This window comes from Salminus brasiliensis, chromosome 7 (genome assembly GCF_030463535.1).
Source record: "Salminus brasiliensis chromosome 7, fSalBra1.hap2, whole genome shotgun sequence".
Classification (NCBI taxonomy): domain Eukaryota; kingdom Metazoa; phylum Chordata; class Actinopteri; order Characiformes; family Bryconidae; genus Salminus; species Salminus brasiliensis.
This window is the reverse complement of record NC_132884.1, coordinates 35,528,441-35,548,672: the sequence shown is the minus strand read 5'-3', so window position 1 is coordinate 35,548,672 and position 20,232 is coordinate 35,528,441. Positions and strand designations below refer to the sequence as shown.

Here is a 20,232-nt window from a genome sequence, read left to right as displayed (position 1 = left end):
GGACTCTCACTTTGGGAGGTGTGTACAGTACCACTGCGAAACTAACCCATCATGTGAAGGCTGTACTGGGTAGTCTGGCTAACTCTCACTGTGAGTTGTTTATCTGCTTTAAATTGTGTGCTATTAGAGCCATCATGAGGGAGATTAAAACAACATAGCAGTGGTTTGTGTGACTTCAGTGTGAGTCAGGATCCAACAACCCTTAAACAGATACGTTTATGGTGTAAAAACTTCATGGTGGTCTTCATGGTCTCCCCAAATGTTGTATTAATTTGGAATTCACTCTCCATTACTACCTAAACGTCATCACTGAGACTATTCAGGCATTGCAATTTGCCAGAATGTAATAAAATATAATACATGTAGTATATTATAACTGGCTAGTCTTCTGACAGCTCGACTACGGCTCAGCTACTCCATGTAATAAACAAAAAGGGTGCGATTGTAGGTCCTGCAGACAGTCACTTCCAGCTAAGGCTGTCCTTCTGATGATAAAGCAGAATAAGGGTTTAAAATATAATATAATGTAAAAAAAAAATAATAATAATACATGCCTTTACAGATGTTTATTAAAAGTATATGTTATGTTACTGAGAGAGAGAGAGAGAGAGAGAGAGAGAGAGAGAGTGTGTGCTGGCTGAGAGAGAGAATTTTACTATTTCAGGAAGAGGGTTTAAATGACAGTCCTGTCTTACATACTGAGAGCTTATTGAAATTGTTAATTATTTTTAGTTAATTATTTGTTAAAGGGGATTTAACTAAGCAGAACACCAATAAAACACCTTTATTTATATTTGCATAATTTGTCATTATTTATAATATAAAGGAAAATGAACATTTCGCCTGATATAAACAGTAAAAATGAGAGTTAATGGATCTGCATCTGATCCACATACAAGACGCAGGCCTCCAATTTACCAAACAAACATTGTGAACGGCAACGACGTGCCGATACCGAAGACAGCCGTGATTGGTTTACACACACGTCGATGCGCCGTCGTGTCATCGCATTTGATTCTCATTGGCTAAGCGGAGACTCGCTTATGTTTTGGACCAATCCGGTGAGAGAGTGCTCGCAGTCCGTAGCAGGGCAGCTTTAGCTCTGCTTTACCGCCGGAGGTGACAAACCGCCCGCTGCACGGACAAACAGGCGGGCTGCTTTGAAACCAGAAAGCCTTATATATTTGACTAGGATGTCTACTTGTAGATGCATGTCGTATTTGTACATTAACCGCAGTGATAGGCCACACACCGAGGCTCGTTCATAGTTTGGAGGGACTAGTGAGCTGCACAGTTGGCTAAGCTGACTAACACGATTCCAATTGACTGAATGAACAAGCTGGCGAGGCGGTACGGTAGCCATGGTTCAATGTTTTTTTTTTATGTTTTTTTCTTTTTAATTGTGTAATTTAATATTGCTTATTTATATTAAAATACTAAAGACTGCGTTAATATTAATAATAAAAAATAAGCGAGTGGCTATGTGTGTCAAATGACGCTGTAAGAAGAGTTAAAGGCGTGACTGGGCGGACGACCGTGTTTTGGCGACCACAGCGGGAGGATGATGGCACCGAGTCGGCTAACATTACTGCTCATCATCGGGTTTGTGTGGGGTGAGTCCAGCCTGCTGCACCCATCTGTTCCTTTAATCCACAGTCGGATTGCTGCCTATAGTCTGAAACTGGAACATCACCTCTTCGTAATGGGGTGGGCAGTGTGTCTCATTGATCCTCTGACTGAGTTCAGTTCGTGAGTCTAAGCTAAAATCCATAATTACGTTTTATAGCAATGTCTAATATAAAGAAAATGGATAAGTCGTGTAATCTGCTATAGCTGAGTTATGGCACACGTTAAATGTCACACTACAGTCAATAGGGCTGTATGCAGAAGTCCTTGGAAACGCATTGGTGGCTTCACTGACTTGTTGTTGACCTATACTGCTGCACTAATCAGATCATATGGTCTTATTTCTTTATATACATATACGCAGGGTTCATTGAGTAATAGCTTTCCAGCACCCCCGTGGCCCTTTACTGAGCCTGTATGATCCGCTTAATGCCTGTCCCAGAGCTGGTATGGGGGGAAGCGCCCACTTCAAACTGACCTCCAGAAACACCTGCCTCGTTTTTCAGGTTATGCTTGTTGAGAAGTGGGTGAGTGTAAAGGCACACACTCTTCATCACCATGTAATCACAGACAAACAGAGAGGTGTGTCTGAGCTGCATGCCCAAATAAGAAGAGGTAATTACAGGATGCAAGTACAGACAGCATCACCTGATGAACAGGTACGGTAAAGGTCACAGGTAAAGGGAAGTTAAAGGAAAGGTTCAGGTAATCAGGGCCTGGTTGATCGGAACAGTTTATGCCTGAAACCTTGGATTTTAATGGACTACAAATCAGATAAGCTGATGTTATTGTTTTATACTTTATTGGTTTTGCTTAAACCCTTCTCTTGGTCAACTTCCTAACCCCTTAAATCACACAATTCTCCATTACCAGCATTCTCATGTACCAGGGATACCTTTTGTAGATGGTTCTTTATAAATATGTGGGCCCATACATCAGTTCCTATCCTGGTATAATAGTTGAAATTTTATAGCAGTTACTGAATAACATGTAGTACATGTAGTACACATGAATTAATTAGTAATTATTAAATAAGTAGTAGTAAGTAGTTGTTGGATAATTACGTTCCTAACTTAAACCAATATAGAAAGTGGAGATCTCCACTGCAGCCTCAGCTTTCTGTCCTTGGCGGACAGAAGTGGAGTCTGTTGTGTCGTTCTGCTGTTGTAGCACAACATCTGCCTCAAGGTTCGACATGTTGTTAAGCTTTCAGAGATGCTTTTCTGCTCTCACCACAATTGTACAGAGTTGTCATCTCAGTTACTGTAGCCTTTCTGTCAGCTCCAATGACCAGTCTGGTCATTCTCCATTAACCTCTCTCATGTACCAGAAAAGCCTCCTGTAGGTGGTTCTTTATAGATATGTGGGCCCATTCATCAGTTCCTACATTAAACCTCAAAAATAAACAGGGTTGAACCCAGTGTTCAGTAGAGATGTCATATCAGTATACGTGGGTATTGCTATTGAAAATACTGGATGGGATATCATAGGGCAAGTAAAAGTGTATCCAATCCAATCCTGCAGCATATCTATCCTGAAATAGCACATACCCACGCTGAATACTGTGATGGTAGCTGTGTGTTTCTTCCTGTGGATTAGAGGAGTGTTTGAGTAGCCCACTTTTAGTACTTTGATTAAAAACAGGTCATTTTAATCTGTATCAGGATTGGATATAGAACGGTATCTCTTCCTAAATAATGTAAATAGCAGTCCCCCAATAACGCTACAGTGTTTCTTGGTGGTTTTAGTTGAATTTTCTCTTCTAAAGGAAAAGCAGTGTGGTATCTCTGGCTCCAAGACGTTAGCAGCAGACCCTTTAAGTCCTGTAAGTTGAGAGGTGGGGCCTCCATGGATCACATCAGTGAGCCTTAGTTGCCCATGATCCTGTCACTGGTTCACAGGCTGTTATTTCTTGGACCATTTTTGGTCTTTACTGAGCACTGCATACCAGAAAAGCCCCCATAAGACCTGTGTGATGTTTTTGGAGAATTTCTAACCTAGGGATTTTGCCATGGTCAAAGTGGCTCAGATTCTTATTCTTGCCCATTTTCCTGCGTTTAACACCTCACCAGTGGTGTCTGTATTAGGCAGATTTAAATAATTAGTGTTTTTTCACATTATCTGTCTGTTTTTATTTGAAGCCAATTGAAGGCTTTTTGAATCAAAGACTGGGGATTAGATTTCTGAATGTATGCTTTATTACACTCGGCACCTTATCAGCACTTTATTAGAAACACTATACCAATACTGGGTGTCTTTGCTCTAAAAACAGGCCGAATTTGTTGTGGCCTTGATTTCACAAGAGGTTAGAAACCTGTTCTATGTTAACATGATTGCGTCACACAGTTCCTGCAGATTTTTCAGATCACTGGGCTCATTGTCATGTTCATAAAACCTGTTTGGGATGTTTTGCTTTGTGATATTATGATGCTGGAAGTGGCTGACTGAAAATGAGAGAACTTTGGCCATGAAGGGATGCACATAGTCAGCAACAGTACTCAAATAGGCTGTGCAATTCAAGCGATGACTGACTGGTATGAACCAGTGTGCCAGAGTGAGCCAAGAAAACATTCCCCACACCATTTCACCACCTCCGCTAGCTCTGGATATGCTAGCTATGGACAGCTTCTGCTGTTGTAGCCCATCTTCTGCTGTTGTAGCCTATCCTCCTCAAGGTTGGAACGTGTTGTTGTGCATTCTGAGATGTTTTTCTGCTCACCACATTTGTGCAGAGTGGTTTTCAGAGTTACCAAAGCCTTTCTGTTCTGTCGGCTCCAACCAGTCTGGCCATTCTCCCTTGACCTCTCTCACCAAGAGAGTGTTTTTTGCTAAATCAATTCTCGCTGGATGTTTTCTCTCTATTGCTCTACTCTGAATAAACTCTAGAGAATATTGTGCTTAAATAATTCCCAGGGGGTCAGCAGTTCTAGAAATGATCAAACCAGCCTGCCTGACATCAGTCTGACACAGTAATGCCTCACTTAAAATACCCGGGATCCTGTTTTTCGTTAATTCTAATAACTGGTCTGAACATTACCTTAATCTGCTGGCCTGTATCTGCATTATTTTATGCATTGTACTGCTGCATGGTTGGCTCTCATGTCTATCAAGATCTCCTATGTTGAGGACATGCTGTTGCTGTTCTGACAAGTTTATGAATGCCATCTTGAATCTGGACCGGTTTACATACCAACATGAAAAGTAGCTGGAAAAGACTCTATACGTGCTATGAGAGGCTACAGAGTTCACAGCTCTGACATCATTACAGTAGCACTATTTAGTACTTGGATAAAGCTCTTTTATTTAGATTGCTTTGGGGGCTGGGCGACTAAGCAGGGGGTACTGAGTGTGGGGTGAGCATCAGTAAACAATGCCCTTAAGCCCAGAACGGAGAAGCAGGCCATGAGAATCCTTTAACAAAGTCCATATGATCTAGTTTAACACTGTTCTACTAAACACGCTCGTAAAACATCATTCACAGCATGGATACAGCATGGATTACTGTTTTATAGAGGGAAGTAACATACCTGCTTTACTTTGCTTTAACTTCATGCTTAATTATCAGTCATTTGTTAAGTGAAACAAAGCTAGAATTTGCAAAGTTTCACTTTGTTCTTTGTATGAACACTAGGCTTTGTTTATATATTGATTCAACAGTTTTCTCTTCTGTACTGTCAAAAACACGTATTGGAATTGCCCCAAAAGTAGTTAAAATTAGGGCTGAACCAATGTAGCAATACTACTACTGGTGACACTGAGGAACAGAAAGGTCAGATTAATCTGATGGAAAACATCCTTAAAAAGCCAGGCAAGTTCTGGGTCAAAACCAAGATTAACTTTAAATTAATAGTATGGAGAAGGAAAGAGGCACTGTGAAAGAAAGGGGTTTGTGATCTGATGCAAACCACATAATCTGTTAAACGTGGTGGAGGTAGTGTTATAGCATGGGCATGTACAACTGCCAGTGCACTTGGGTTACTGGTGTTTATTGATGATGTGGGTGCTGGTAGAAATAGCAAGAAGAAGCTGGTACTTCACTGTACAGATGGATAATGACCTAAAACATACTGTGAAATTACCCAAGAGCTTCTTAAGGCCAAGAATCAGTCACCTGACCTCAAATCAGGTGAAGGCAGAAAGACCCACAGACAGGCAGCAACTAAAGGCGGCTGCAATAAAAGCCTGGCAAAGCATCTCAAAAGTAGCACTGTTACTGATACTGTCACAAGTAACATGTGATCCTCAGAATAAACCTGATATATTTTTTAGAAGAGCAAACCTCGAGTTTTTTTTATTATTATTAAAAAGCATGTTAAAAAGTGGTAAGTACTATCAAATTGAATGTAGATCATTTTAGACACATAAGACCATGCTTAACAGCAGAGGCTGTCCACCTTATTTGCATGCTATGATTGTATTTTATGTAACATACAGCCCCCTGTCTTGCACCCTACGCAAGGCACATTGTGATGCTCATTGCTATCTTACACTCTGCAAAATAGTCTATTTTCATGCCACTTAAGACGTGGCTTGAAGCTAACCAAATTAGCAGTTGTGAAATCGGACTATTTTTCTCTTTGGCACTGCTTTTAAATGAGTGTTGTCTTTGTGTTGTAGTTCTTATTGAACTCATGACATTAGGCCTTTAGTCTGCATCTGCCCAGGGACTACAGATGAAAATGTGCTAATGTGCACTGTCCCTGGTAGGTAGGTAAATAAATAAAATAAAATAAAATAAATAAATGAAGAGCATTTTGTGAATCTAGGTCCGCAAACATTTGATAGATAGTGTAAATTTAGTACATTCTCAACCTCACTGATTCAACAGACTGTCCATTTGTTTATTAGATAATCTATTTAGTGAGCTCTTACGGAAAATGCCAAATGTCCATGCTGATATCTGATGTATTAGAGTATTTATAAGCCTATTATTTGTTACATTGGGAAAGTTTGCGACTGCTGTGCTTACATTGACACTGACTGTACCGAAGGCCTGTTCAATGATTGCCTGATGAAAACCAATTAGTTTTGTTCCGCTTATTGATTGCTGTGGTGAATATGTAAAGGGTGCACAGCTGACATATTTAATGTGGTGCTTGTTTGTTCTCTCCCTCTTTATCTCGCATACCCCTCCTCTCTTTGTCCCCTTCTCCAACCCCCTCTCATCACTCTAATAGACTTCCAGCTTGCTGTGTGCCGTGAGGTAACTCTACCCACTGGTCCACTGTACCGCGTTGCAGGGTTCCCCCTGTCCCTGCCCTGCATTGTTTCTGGCTATGAGGGTCCACGAACACAGGACTTCGAGTGGTTCCTCTACCGAGAGGCTGCAGGCGCGATGCAGATTGGGGTGGTGTCGACCAGAGACCAGGGGTTTCCTTACGCACCGTTCCAGGGGCGAGTGCGCTCAGGCGAGGTTCGGGTGGAGAGGGACTCCGGTGATCAAGCCAGACTGGTTATTCAGAGGCTCCGTCCAGAAGATCAGGGACGCTACGAGTGTTACACACCAAGCACCGATCTGCGATATCAAGGCAACTATAGCGCCTCTGTGGTTGTCAAAGGTACTTGATACATATTCATTAGGGATGCAGATCTCTGGTCTCACAATTCATCAGTTACAACAATTATTTTACAAAGATTTTATTATTTTTTAAAACTAAACTGAATACACACTTGTGACTATACACAATACACCAGCATAGAGCAGGGCAATATGACTATTTTTTGTTGTGGTACACAATATGCTTTCATGAGTGTATTGTGAATATCGTCAGTGCTTAAAGAGTTAGAGTTAAAGATTATTAGAGTTTTTATGGTATATAAGTACAGTATGTGGAAACAAAAGCTGTGCTTTATAGTGTCTCCATCTTGCTCTGTTATCCACAAGCTAGTTTAGCATTACACAAACACCAGACAAAAGCTAACTTCATATATAACAAGCTAGTCATTATGCTTTCCTAAAAATAAAGATGCTAAAGTGATTCTTTAAGCGATGTAACATATTTTGTCACAGTTTGTTAGTGTTAGTCTTTTATTTTGACATGGTCTGTTTGTGATATAGCATTTAAGTGGCACAATCGCTCTCACATTTTTTTTTCTTCTTTCATTTCACTAAATGAAAAGTTAATAGTGTAGTCTGTCACTCTGAGGTTTACTTACTTGAAGAGTTCACAATTTTTCCATTTAGCCTGTGTCCATATGAGACTTCCACGCCTCACACTAGTAGAACTCTGCTCTTCACTCACACAGTAGAGAGACGTAGCTGCAAATATGTGGCCGTGCTCAGTTCCCTTCTGGCTCTCGTGGCTCAGTGATATAGTCCGTACCGGTTTTATCCACGCGCTTTGTTCACGTGACAGAAAGCTGCTCAATCTGTATGCTTTCACTGCAGCTCTGCGTCCAGATTGAGGGTATTATTACTGTAAAAAGCGGTCCAGTTCTGCACACTGTTCTGGTTAAACTTTGGTCATTAATATGAGGTTCAGGTGCGTCCCAAACTCTCTCTAGTTGAGAACCGTCTCTCTTGAGAAATGCACGATTATGTCATCAACTTTTAAACTGTTAAATTAGTTTCCAACTAATTTTATTGTTGATTTTAGTTGACCAAGTCAATATTCTTCACACACATTTCTATTTAACAAAATTTTTCTTTATGGAACAACAATGGCCCTTCTATGGCATCGCTTAAAGAACCCTTTGTAGCACCTTAATTGTTAATAGTATATATGCAATACAGTATTCAGTGACACAGTGTCTTGTGTAAATGTGTCTGTTTGTTCTGTCACACTCTTATCCTCTTCACTGTCTCATGTAGTAATGCAGGACACCTTGCTGATAACACACTCTCGCATTCTGAGTGGCCAACCCGTCACAGAGGGGACAGAGCTTCAACTGACGTGTGCAGCGTCTGTCCAGTCACCCCAACACACTCACCTGTCTGTGACGTTTGGGGTGCGCAGCAGCACTGATTCCGGATCCCTGGGCCACAACCTGAGAGAGATCATCTCCATTGACCGCGAGCTGCGTGTGATCCCTGGCAGAGGCGGCTCTTACGAGAAGAGGTACAAAGATGGCGAGATCTCTCTGGAGAAGAGGAGTGGAGATGGAGGGAGGGACCTGTATGTCCTGAAGATCAGTGTGCTGGCCCCGGAGGATTCCGGCGCATATTTTTGCGAGGCAGCGCAATGGATCCTGGACCCATCCGACCAATGGGAACGTATCGCTCAGAGGACCATGGAGCTGGGAAACCTCTCTGTCCAACCACTAGGTCAGATATTGTAACTCTAGCTCTTTTGGTTTGTTTGTTAGTAGTGAACATGCAAACTTACAAACAGTGCTGGTAGTCTAGCAGGTTGGCTTGGTGGGGGGAAGCTTTCTTAAAATCAGTCTGCTGGAATGTAGGTGTAGGACTGACTTTAAAACAACAGATTAGGATTAAGCGTAGATTATAAAGGAAGATGCACATTTTGAACATGGACAAAACTAATAAAGCGTCCAGTCAGAAACAGATATCTCCAGTGAGATCTGCCTTCTTATCTCCCTGCTTGCAGTGTGTTGATAAGCTGATTTTTACTTCTGTTTTAATGAGACATATTTGGTGTTATCATGCTTTATACAAGTTAAATATAAAAGAAATGTTATTTAAAGGTTAGTGTGGTCAGATACATTAAATAAAGTGCTACAAATGATCCTTGGAGTGATGCCATTGAGGAACCACTTTTGGTTCCTTCAAGAACCATTAAGAAATATAATTTCAAGGTTAGCCCTAAAAAGCCAATGGGTTGCCAATGGGCCGAAGGTGTTATTCCACACTTCTACTCCCAAAGAATAGCCCCACCAGTAAGTACAGAGCTCCTTATAGTTACGGAGTAATACACCGTAGTGTGTAATAAGCTTTGGAGTGTTAAGGGGTGAATCTTTTGAAAAGCAAATTTTTATTTTTTATTTTTTTAAACGTTGATCTTTCTTGAACCAAAATGAGTCTTTTATGGCATCTCTCAAAAAAAAAAAAAACAACCAAAAAAAACATTTGTAGCAATTTAAAGTTTACTTAAATTTTTAATCACATTTTGGGTATCCTGAGGGTCCGTGTCAGTTTTTTCCGATGTTTTGAGAACCCATATTGCCAGGAGCAACCCAAAACCAAAGCAAACTAAAAATTCCTTCAAGAAAAACCTTCAAGCTTTTGAGCAATTCATATCAAAAAGAGACTTGTCATTGGTGTTAAATAGGGGTGTAATAGTACACAGAAGTCACACACTCTGGTTAAGACCTCACAGTTTGGTACGAGTTCGGTGCAACAGGAAACAAACAAGCAAAAAAAAACTTTAGGCCTGTCCAGGTTTTCATTGATTTTAAACCGGCAGTCGTGCGAGTTAGTTCCACCTGTTTTATTAAGCAGTGAAATGTAAATGTTTGCATGTTGAATGTGTTAAAACACACAGATGAATAATGAGGGTAAAGACAAAACTGAGGAGTAACTTGCTCTACACATGGTGAGCGAGAGAGAGAGGGAGGCATGGAAAAGGCAGTGGGGGAAGGCAAGACTACTGTTAGTATAGAAGTACTTCTAAACCCACTACAGTTGCCACAATATCATACAAACCTAATGGTGTATAGCTTAAGGTTTTTGGGTGGCCCAGACTTGTGGAATGGCCGTATTTACCGTAATAGTGTCTACTGTGTATTCTCTGTGTGATTGTGTGCACCAAACTGTGGTCCTGTAATTTGATAGTTCTAAACACACTTCCAGTTTCATACCATTTCTAATTTCTAGTCCTGACCCTGAATCTGCCTTAAGAAATATTTATTCCAATCCAACTAATCAGATATTTATTTGTCTTTTCTAAGGTGACGTGGATTTGCTTGAGCAGGGAAACACAAAATTGTCTATGTCAAGGCTAGCAAATACTGTTATATATGTCATAACACATTTACAGCATTACTGCACAGTAACTGAGTAATAACTGTTGATTCCTCCAGCGGACACTCTGTCTGTGAGTGTGGCCCCAGTTGGTGAAGTGTCTCTGCAGCCTGGCTCTCCACTCAGCCTTATGTGCCAAGTTTCGGGGGCAGGCTGGTGGAACCGCTCAGCCCTGCTGGTCCAGTGGATGCGGCGTGGCCCATCAGGGAGCGGCGTGGAGGTGGAGGTGGCCCGGATGGGGCCTGATGGGGTGGTGAGCTGGGGGGATGACACCAGCAGAGGAGGAGGAGGCAGCATGGAGAAGGAGGGAGATGGAAGGTTCTCCTTGCGGCGCTTCTCAGCCCACCCAGCTGATGCCGGAGTCTACCGCTGCGCAGTGAGCGTGTATGCCGGGCGGCCCAGTCCAGGACCATCTAGTCCTGCCACCCTCACTCAGAGGTCTGAGGGAGCAACAGTCAGCCTCAGGAGTAAAGGTCAGTCAGTGTAGATTCTGAAGGTTTGCTAAGTGACTGTAGGAATTGGATCTTTAGCGCTTAGATATGAAACGTCTTGGAAATGTCATGTGAACCTGCAAATACGTGCACCTTTACATTTTATTCTGTCTGCTCAGAGGTCAGTGCATCGGCAGTCGTCGAGTTGCCACGGCGACCGCTCCTGAAGCGTGGAAGCACTGCTACCTTGCTCTGCAATATCTCCGTGGTGACCACAGGTCCAGCCCAGGTAGAAGTGCGGTGGCTGCACAAGAAGGAGGAGCCTGAAAGTAAAGAGGACACACCCCCAGTCGACACCAAAGGCACTGTTCTTGCGACTCTTACCTACGATGGAATGTCTCGGCTCTACAGTAATGGAAGTGATTTGAGCGTCGACCGCATCTCTGCCGGCACCTACAGGCTGCGGATCTTCTCAGCACGTGAGGAAGACCAGGGCTATTACCAGTGCCAGGCAGAAGTGTGGGCACAGGACCCGCATGGAGGCTGGTACAGCACGGGCACAAAGGCAGAGTCAGCCATAGTGCGTGTGTACTTGTATGCACGAGGTAAGCTACAAGACATACCTAACCATTATGGTTAGACAATACCAGGAGAGAAGAAGAAATGGACATGTGGCTGTGTTGCCTAGTCTGTTTCTTCCTCTTTCTTCTTCTTTTTTGCTTCTTCCACTTAAACTTGTATTTTTAATCACTTTAGTTTCATTACCTCTCACTGTTGTAGTGAGCTGGCCTTGCTTTTATCTGTGTGACAAATTAGATTGCAGCATAAAAAGGAAGACTAGCTAACTTTTTCATCAAGATGTTTGTGCTATCTATTCCTCAGGTGAAAGCATTTGTCAGTTCTGCACACTGTCCGAACAAATATAGTGGAGAATTATACACTGTGTGTCCACACACCCCTCCTGCTTTTAAGTTCACCCCTTCCACTAGAATGAGATGCTCTAGAGCAGCTGCACATCAGCCTGAGGTCACCATGCAGAATGTCAAGTGTCTGCAAGAGGGACATAAGGCTGCCCAGCATTGGGCTATAGAGCAGTGGAATGATGGGGTGATGTTTGTGGTCCACAGAACCTGATCTCACTAATGCTCTAATCCACACTGCAGTGCCTCAACATCTAGTGTGCAGCCTTTCCAGAAGAGTAGAGGCTTTAGCAGCTGCAAATGGGGCACAAACTCTCTCTTAATATTTTTTAAACAAGCTTTTGGACATTTACTGCATGCTGCTGGATTGGAAAAGTGTGTTTATGGCATCTTATCCCTAAATATTCAGTTCAGGTTTTGTTTAAAGCCAACCGAGCATTACATGTGCTAACACAACCAATGTATACTACTGTACCCCTATTCATTATTCCTTTATCCCCTTAAAAAGCCTGTGGTCTCCCGACGGGCCGAAAGTGTTCTGTTATTAGAAAATAGGCAGAAGAAGTCGCAGAAGTCCCTGTAGTTACTGAATAATATGTCTTGGAAGTCTTAAAAGGTTAAAACACCTCTTTTTACATTTTACATTTCTCACTAATGACTAATGAAACAAGTAAAAATAAAAAAAGTGTATGGATTCCACACTTTTAGTCCATATCATACTTTAGTTTGTAAACTGAAGAGATATTTTATGACTTTATTATAAGATGCAGAAAAAAAAAGTAGGACTGATCCTGACTGAATTTTGGCAGGCCAGTTGGATTTGATAAAATACGGTCTAGCCTGTACCACTTTACCTCTTTTCTCCTTTAAAGGATTTAAGTTTTATAATTACAGAAAGCCTCAGTTTAAGGTTAGTTAGCATAGTGGGAACAGTCTTACCCTCCATGCAGCAGACAGGGTTTAGACACACATGTGGGACGTACCACGACACACCCATAAGAGTCCTTGGGCAAGACAAGGCAAGTTTATTTGTATAGCACCTTTCATACACAGTGGGAATTCTAAGTGCTTTACAGAAACACAGAAAAATAGACAAACATCACTGATAATAAAAGCATGAAAAGCATTTTTATTATTAAATTATAAGTAGGTCTGAATAGGATCAGTTTTCCAGTGTTTAAATAAATTCCAGTGAACATTTAAACAGGCCTCCCAAAAATGTGCTTTACTAGTAGAAAAGGAGTGCTGTGGTTTACTAGCATGAATAAAAAAACATTTGTATTTATGACTGACTTACATATGAGTCATGTTACACAGGTAGGCAAATATATTGTTAGGAGGCTTGTCCAAGAACTTCTCTTGGTGTAGTGTGCCCTCTTGGTAGGCTCCCCCATCGAGGGAATTAGATCCTAGTCTGCCACATGAAGAATGGTGGTGTTACCCAACAGGAAATAACTTGAAGGCATCTCCGAGCATGGCCAAATTTACTGTGTAACTGATGTTTGCATATATTTTCTCTCTTCTGTCCAGTTGCTGACCTCCTGCTTATACCGTTGGTGGTTGGAGTATCCTCTGCCCTGTTCGTGGGAGTGGTCATCATCGCCACAGTCACATGCTGCTTCATGAAACGACTGGCCAGGCAGCGCTCCCAGATAAGAAAGTAGGACGTTTCTATAAGTTGACTGCAGAAGGTACTGAGAAACCTGTAAAGGTTAGTCTGTACTTTGATGGACCTTTGAGTGAAGTGAACTGGATTCTGGTGGCAAGTCTGAGTTCACAGTGTACAGAGAAGAGGAGAGAAAAAGAGAGGTACACAGAACTGTTCTGCGTCTCCGCTACCACAACCATTGTTCTGACCGTATGTGTGTGAGACACAGCTCTGTCACGCCCGCATTATTTCACTCACACCAGCACCACTCTGACTGTTGGATTGAACATTAGCTCACACAAAGTGTGCACAAGCACTGTCTGTAAGGAAAGGAGATGACCGAGCGGGTAAGTAGTTTTAGTACCCTTGGTTTGTAAGGGTAGATCCACATGCGTACGACTCCTTTCCATTTTTGTTTGGAGGCCACAGATGGCCTAACCATATTTGGCTATGAACGTCAAGCTGTTGCCGAATGCACATGGGGCCAAATCTTAAGTCAGCACCTTGCAGTGATTTATTTTTTTCCCTTCTTCTTTTCATTTCCAAGGAAGAACCACTTTATCAAATGTGTTTTGTGTTGTTTTTCATGTGTTCTGATATCTTGAAATCCTTGTTTTCTGGTATAGGACACCTTTATAGAGAGTTCCTATACAGCAAAGCATACATGTTTCACCACACTCTTTATGGTATTTATGAAACTTCCCAAACTGTTGCACTGAACTCTGTGAAGTTAAAGACAAGCCATTCCAGGTACTTATTCACTTTCAGCCCACACACTGTTCACACACTGTATCCAGTAATCAAGCAGCCCCTCAGTGGTAGATACTAGTTTCCAGTGGGTGGAATAGACTAAATACTGTATGTGTGGCAGCCCTGTTCTTTAGAAACACTAAAGAACAGATCTAAGCTACTGTAGAAGTACAGTTAGGAAGTATAGAGGATAAGGGCTAGCAGTGTAAAATAATCCTGTAAAATAAGCTTAACCACCAGAATGAAAGTCAACCACTTTATTATAAGGGACACAGAACGTTCTGGTGCTGAAACGTTGATGGCTGCTCCCCTCACACTGCGATGAAGGACTGTCGGTATGTAAACATCACTTAAGCTGTCGCCAGAGACAGCTTGAAATGCAGGGACTCTACTTGAAATGCTGTTGCTCTCCGCGACAGCTGAGCCAAATCAGGCCAACGTCAAATAGATGCCAAGCTTTTCAACCAAGCCTGCAGGACCAAAGTGGGACAAGGGCCAAAGCGTTCCTTAAAAACTTAGTTTTGTGGTCTTTAAAAAAGATCCCTTTGTTGAAGACTATTTTAAATAGTATGTCCTGAATGTGTGTTTGATTGGTTTAATGGCTTGCCCATGTTCCACTCCTGTTGATTTGTAATTGTGCAATGAATCCCTTTTAGAAGGAACTGTGCCCTTTGTTGTAGCCTGTATGAATAAGGCAGATCACTGTGCACTCGAGTGTTTCCTTTGGATTTATTGTTTCCTGGACTTGGCATGTGGGTGTAGCTTAAAAAGGCGGAAAAGGACGACAGCTCAGTCCCTTGTTTGGAGTCACAGCATCATTTATTTGATTGCTTTGCTGGACTGTTGTGATTTAGATTTGTCAGGGTAACAGCCTCTCCTCTGATTGTTAATGTGGTTGATACATTAGAGAGGGAGGGGAAAAAAGCCCTGTTTGCTGTTATGTGCTGAAACGCTTATTTACAGCGCTTGGCTTGCGAAAGCGGATTTATCCTCTTACGCGGCGGACCCATGTGACCGAGAGTGGAATGACCAAGTCAGTGAGAGTAGCGCAATATTCGCTGGCTCTTAATCCGTATGTTTACATTTCAGATACTCCACTCCCTTCAGTAAATTTACCAGCCACTCTGCTGACTTCAGCTGTCCCATGCAGCTCAGTGGCCATTTTGTTCCCGACCCCTGCGCTGGTACTGTTTGTGTGTGTGGTCCTGTGCATGGACAGACTCAGACTCACTCTCTTAGCTAACCTGTGAAAAATGCTTCAAGTGCTTTTTTTTTTTTTTTTTTTTTTCCCTTATTTTTTTATGTAAAATTATAACTATTAGACTGCCATGTTCATGTTTCCAAAGCTCTGTGCTTTGTGTTATTTTGTATGTTCAGGAGTTGCCCACAGTCCACTGCATTTTGCATTTTGCATTTTACTAGTACTGACAGTGAACTGTAATTCTATTCAGTGTCCGCTTGTACTGTGTGATGGTGCTTCAGAGTCATGAATAAAAAATCAATATAACGCCACAATAAAGCCTCAACGGATCAGTGAATTAATTATTAAAGATACCAGTGTAAAGGCATTTAACTCTGAACAGGCATGGTTTAGCCATAACATTAGCACCACTGACTGCTGAAGTGAAAAACATCATCTTCGTCTTCAGTGGCTTCTGTCAAGGTGTGGGTATATTAGGCGGCAAGTGGACAGTCAGTTCTTAAAAGTGATTTAAGGTGTTAAAAGCAGGAGAATTGGGCAAGCCTAAGACAAGAAGAATCAAACCAGACAAAGGCCGAACGACTGGAGCAGAACATCTCCAAAACATCAGGCAGGTCTTGTGGAGGTTTTCTTGAACCTTCTATGAACCTGCCAAAAGTGCTCCAAGAAAGGACAACAGGTGAACCAGCAAAGGGATCATGAGCACCTAACGCTCATTGTTGTGACCTCATCTCACAACTTACAGGTTTCAAAGGATCTGCTGCTAACATTTTGGTGCCAAGACGCTTTCTGGAGTCTTGTGGAGTCCATGGCAGGTGGTGCACAACACAATAGTGCTAACTCTCTACAGCCCATCCTGTGTTCAATGGTTACAGCCATCAGTGAGTAATCACACTATCTTTCAGAGCTGGACCATGATCTTGATCTGCACCAGAGAGCAGAAACAATAAAACTGTCATCAGTGAATTTTATAATGTGATGGTTTTTGCTACTATTTGTCTGTCTGTAGACAAGATGAAAAATAAAGGAGACTAAACACTTGAACTTAAGGTGAGGTCACCGTACGTACACTATATTGCCAAAAGTATGTTCTGTATATCAGGTGTTCCAGTCAATTCCAATGCCACAGGCGTATAAAACCAAGCACATACAGACTGCTTCTACAAACATGTGAAAGAATGGGTCGCTCTCAGGAGCTCCGTCAATTCCAGCGTGGTACCGCAGAGGTATATCACTACAGACCTCCAAACTTCACGTGGCCTTCAGATTAGCACATCATATTGAACCCTATGGATTAAGAATGGGATGTCACTGAAGTTCATATGCGTGCAAAGGCAGGCGAGTGGATACTTTTGGCAATGTAGTGTATATCCAATTCTTGAGAGAATTTCACTTACAAGCACACACTGTGATCTTTGAGTCAAAAAAGCCATGATCCAAGGTGTTGGCCTATCCTCCTCCAATCTGAAATGAGTCTAGAAAGTCTAGAAATTTCCTCAGCTAATAAAAGGGGCTGTAGTGTATCAAATGCAATGATGAAAAATCCACAAATAAAATTCTAAGCACTGTTTATTACATGCATTGCTGTAGTAGGTGCTGCAGAATATTTCCGCATTTTCAGTATTTTAAGTTGCTGTGATGCCAATTATCAGGCCTATTCACTACCCTGTTATTTTGCCTGGGCTGGGTTTGTCAGTTATGGGGGTGTAAAGTAACTTAAAGAGTCGAGACTGTAGCGAAACAGCTTGAGGGTTTTTTAATTGGCTGTTTTCCAGCTCTGTTTTGGTTCTGCTGGATTTTCTTGTAAATGAAGAAGCAACAGTGTTCACAGTATGTCACTTCCATGTACTGAACTCTCATTCAGCTATACCAAATAAAAAATGCTGTCTGCGATTCTCTGGCCCCTCTACTGCAGTCTGTTGACAGTGAAAGGACAGTGTTCATCAGTGGGCTCCAGTGTTGCACGAAATTACTGCACACATATTAGCCTGTTATCTGTTGTTCAGGTGGATTTGTAAGCTAATGTGTCTGGGCTAATCAGTCAGGCCCATGGTCCCAGGGTAGAACTGAGGAAGGTGGCGATAGCGACTTCCTGCTCCCAACCTAGTGGGTAGGATGATGTTGATGAGTGTTGAGGGTGATGAGGAGGAGAAGGAGGATTTGCCATTTCACTTACAGGATCTAGAAGAGCGGGTTATTACGAAGGCCTTTCTGACTGTAGCTGAGGAGAGAAGGGCATATCTATACTCGCTGTTGGAGAGGCTCACCAACAACCGTGAGTGACATCATGGCTTAGGAGCACATTTGCATTGTAAATAGTCACACTGAGTTTTTTGCATAAACTGACTGGCCTATTATTAAGGAACTCATGCTATACAAGCATGCTTATATCAATTTCCTGCTCAAGGGACCTAATCTTATTATCCTGACAGACTACAATTTTAAGATAAATGTCTGAATAATGTTTTCCCCCAGTTTTAGTTTTTTTTTGTCATCTGTTGTTCATCTACAGATGTTTAAAACGTATCTGTGGTAATCACTAAAGCCATATACCAGTTTCTCCCTATTCTAGAGGATTTACTAGAGGACTAGAACAAAACAAGCGAGGACCCAGCAGTGAATCTACACTTATCTCTATTGTGCTCTACATCACCATGCATGCACCCCTCCACCATGACCCATAATAAACCCTGATATATGGCAATATATCCTCCATATGGGTAAAAGTATTGGGACACATGCTCATTCAATGTTGTTTTTTTTTAATCAAGGGAATTAAAAAGAGTTTCTTCTGCATGTGTTGGAATACCTGTCTCTTTTGTCAATTTAAGCGTTCTACTAGGTTGAAGAGCAGAGCATTGCTGTGAGGATTTGATTGTATTCAGCAGCAAGAGCGTTACGGAGGTCAGGATGTTGGATGATTATCGCCTCACCTCCCAAAAGTATTGGATGGGGCACCAACCATCATTCCAGAGAACACAGTTCCACTGCTCCACAGGTCAATGCTGGGGAGCTTTATACCCCTGTAGCAGATTGCCTGGCATTAGGCACAGTGCTGATAGGTCCTGTTCTATTGGCAGTACTTCTCTACAGAGACTAAACAAACTATGTGTGGGGTGTCCACAAACATTTGGACATATACCAAGCCTACCAATTTCAAGTCAAGTCAGATTTATTTGTATAGCGCTTTTTACAACTGTTGTCGTCACAAAGTAGCTTTACATAATTAGTACTTAATAAAGGACAGAGACCGAGAAGAAAGAAGGAATAACATGAAGGATCAAAGACCCCCCGTGAGCAAGCCAACGGCGACAGTGGCAAGGAAAAACTCCCTCAAAGCTGGAGGAAGAAACCTTGGGAGGAACCAAGACTCACAAGGGGGACCTGACCCATCCTCCTCTGGTCAGAACTATTTAAACATTAATGATAAAAATTACAATATGATCAGATTTCTAGATAGAGAATGTATTTTTAAAAGAAAATGTTTTATGAAGTAACTTTTTGAAGCATCAGTCTATGCTTTATCATCATAGTCTATCACCACTGTGAGTTTTTTTAGAATGGAGGTTCACACCAAAACAGCCTAAATTACTGTTTGCATCTTAGCCATTTAAAGCAGCATTATGCAAGAATCTGTATTTCTTTGCTCTTTGTCTCCCCCTACAGTTGGAGTGTGTAATTCACTTTTACACCACTGCTAAAAAAACATTGAGCTCTCCCTCCTGGACAGCTGTACACATACATTTGTTGACAAGCTAAGACATATGGAATCTGCATCTAAAATGAAAGAAGCATGTGGACTGAGGCGGTAGAGTAATATTACAATATTTTACAAAAATATGACTCTGCTTACACAGCTTTACACAGTTCTGGTGAAAGAACTCCTGCAGCTCCACCAAAGCTCAATAGTGCAGTAGCATATAATAACAGAGCTACCGTTCTCCCTGTTACAGTCAGTACATTCTAACTGTAATTATTTGATTTCTGTCGTTTTAAGGTGAATAATGTAGCTTTAAATAAAAATAAATGCTTGACCTCCCTTACAGATGAGAGTAGATTATAGGTTACGTCTGGCAGCCTTGTACCCTTGCCAGACTGACATGAGGCTGAGCTGTTCTCTGGACTATGGTTTTATCCAGAGTGTGCGGCCTATGCTGCCAAGCCCAGCCCACTCCCCTTCACCTTTGTCTAACCCACATTACAGTCACATATCCAGGTACTCATTCCTGTGTGGTTCATAGTAAACACTGGATTAACAGTGCAAGAGAACGAGTGTGTATATAGTGAGGAACCCATTAAGAAACAAAAATGAAAGATAATAGTCACTGACCTAAACATTTTAAATCAGCCTGCTAAATCAGCTTTTCCAAAGCCCCTATCCTGCCCTGCCTCATCTTGCATAAATGCTAAATGCTCTGCTAAATATAAAGTAACAGCACTGCAGCATGAAACCGCAGCCAGCTTGGCTGTGACTGTAATAGTATTGAGATATTTTGTAGCCTCTGGATTGTTAATATTCTTAGGATCATATGATTTAATCATTTAAAATTAAACAGCTGTGCTCATATACAGATATCACAGGGTCGATGCTCCAGATCGAACTGAAGAAGCTAGTGTTAATGATCCCACAAATGTTGGTCCAGTTAGTGAGATCAAAGTCCTTATCTTACTGTCAATGTGGGCCATAGCATGAGCAGTATTGAGATGCCTTATAGAAAATGGTTACAAATCCTGGT

General features: G+C 41.8%; 1 protein-coding gene across 1 annotated transcript; it reads left to right on the top strand.

The window, feature by feature from the left end:
• The first annotated feature begins 1,098 nt into the window (after positions 1-1,098).
• On the top strand, positions 1,099-15,814 carry igsf8 (immunoglobulin superfamily, member 8). The gene is made up of 6 exons (XM_072684767.1): positions 1,099-1,613; positions 6,804-7,184; positions 8,438-8,890; positions 10,606-11,019; positions 11,157-11,582; positions 13,428-15,814. Exons 1-6 carry the CDS (start codon positions 1,562-1,564, stop codon positions 13,559-13,561), a joined length of 1,860 nt encoding a protein of 619 aa, XP_072540868.1. The 5' UTR covers positions 1,099-1,561; the 3' UTR covers positions 13,562-15,814.
• The last annotated feature ends 4,418 nt before the right edge of the window (positions 15,815-20,232 follow it).

Bases quoted from the DNA above. Each gene is read 5' to 3' on its own strand.
- igsf8 (XM_072684767.1), top strand. From the start codon at position 1,562: ATGATGGCACCGAGTCGGCTAACATTACTGCTCATCATCGGGTTTGTG. The intron at 8,891-10,605 runs GTCAGATATTGT...TGATTCCTCCAG, and splicing joins CCTCTCTGTCCAACCACTAG to CGGACACTCTGTCTGTGAGT. The intron at 11,583-13,427 runs GTAAGCTACAAG...TCTTCTGTCCAG, and splicing joins TGTGTACTTGTATGCACGAG to TTGCTGACCTCCTGCTTATA.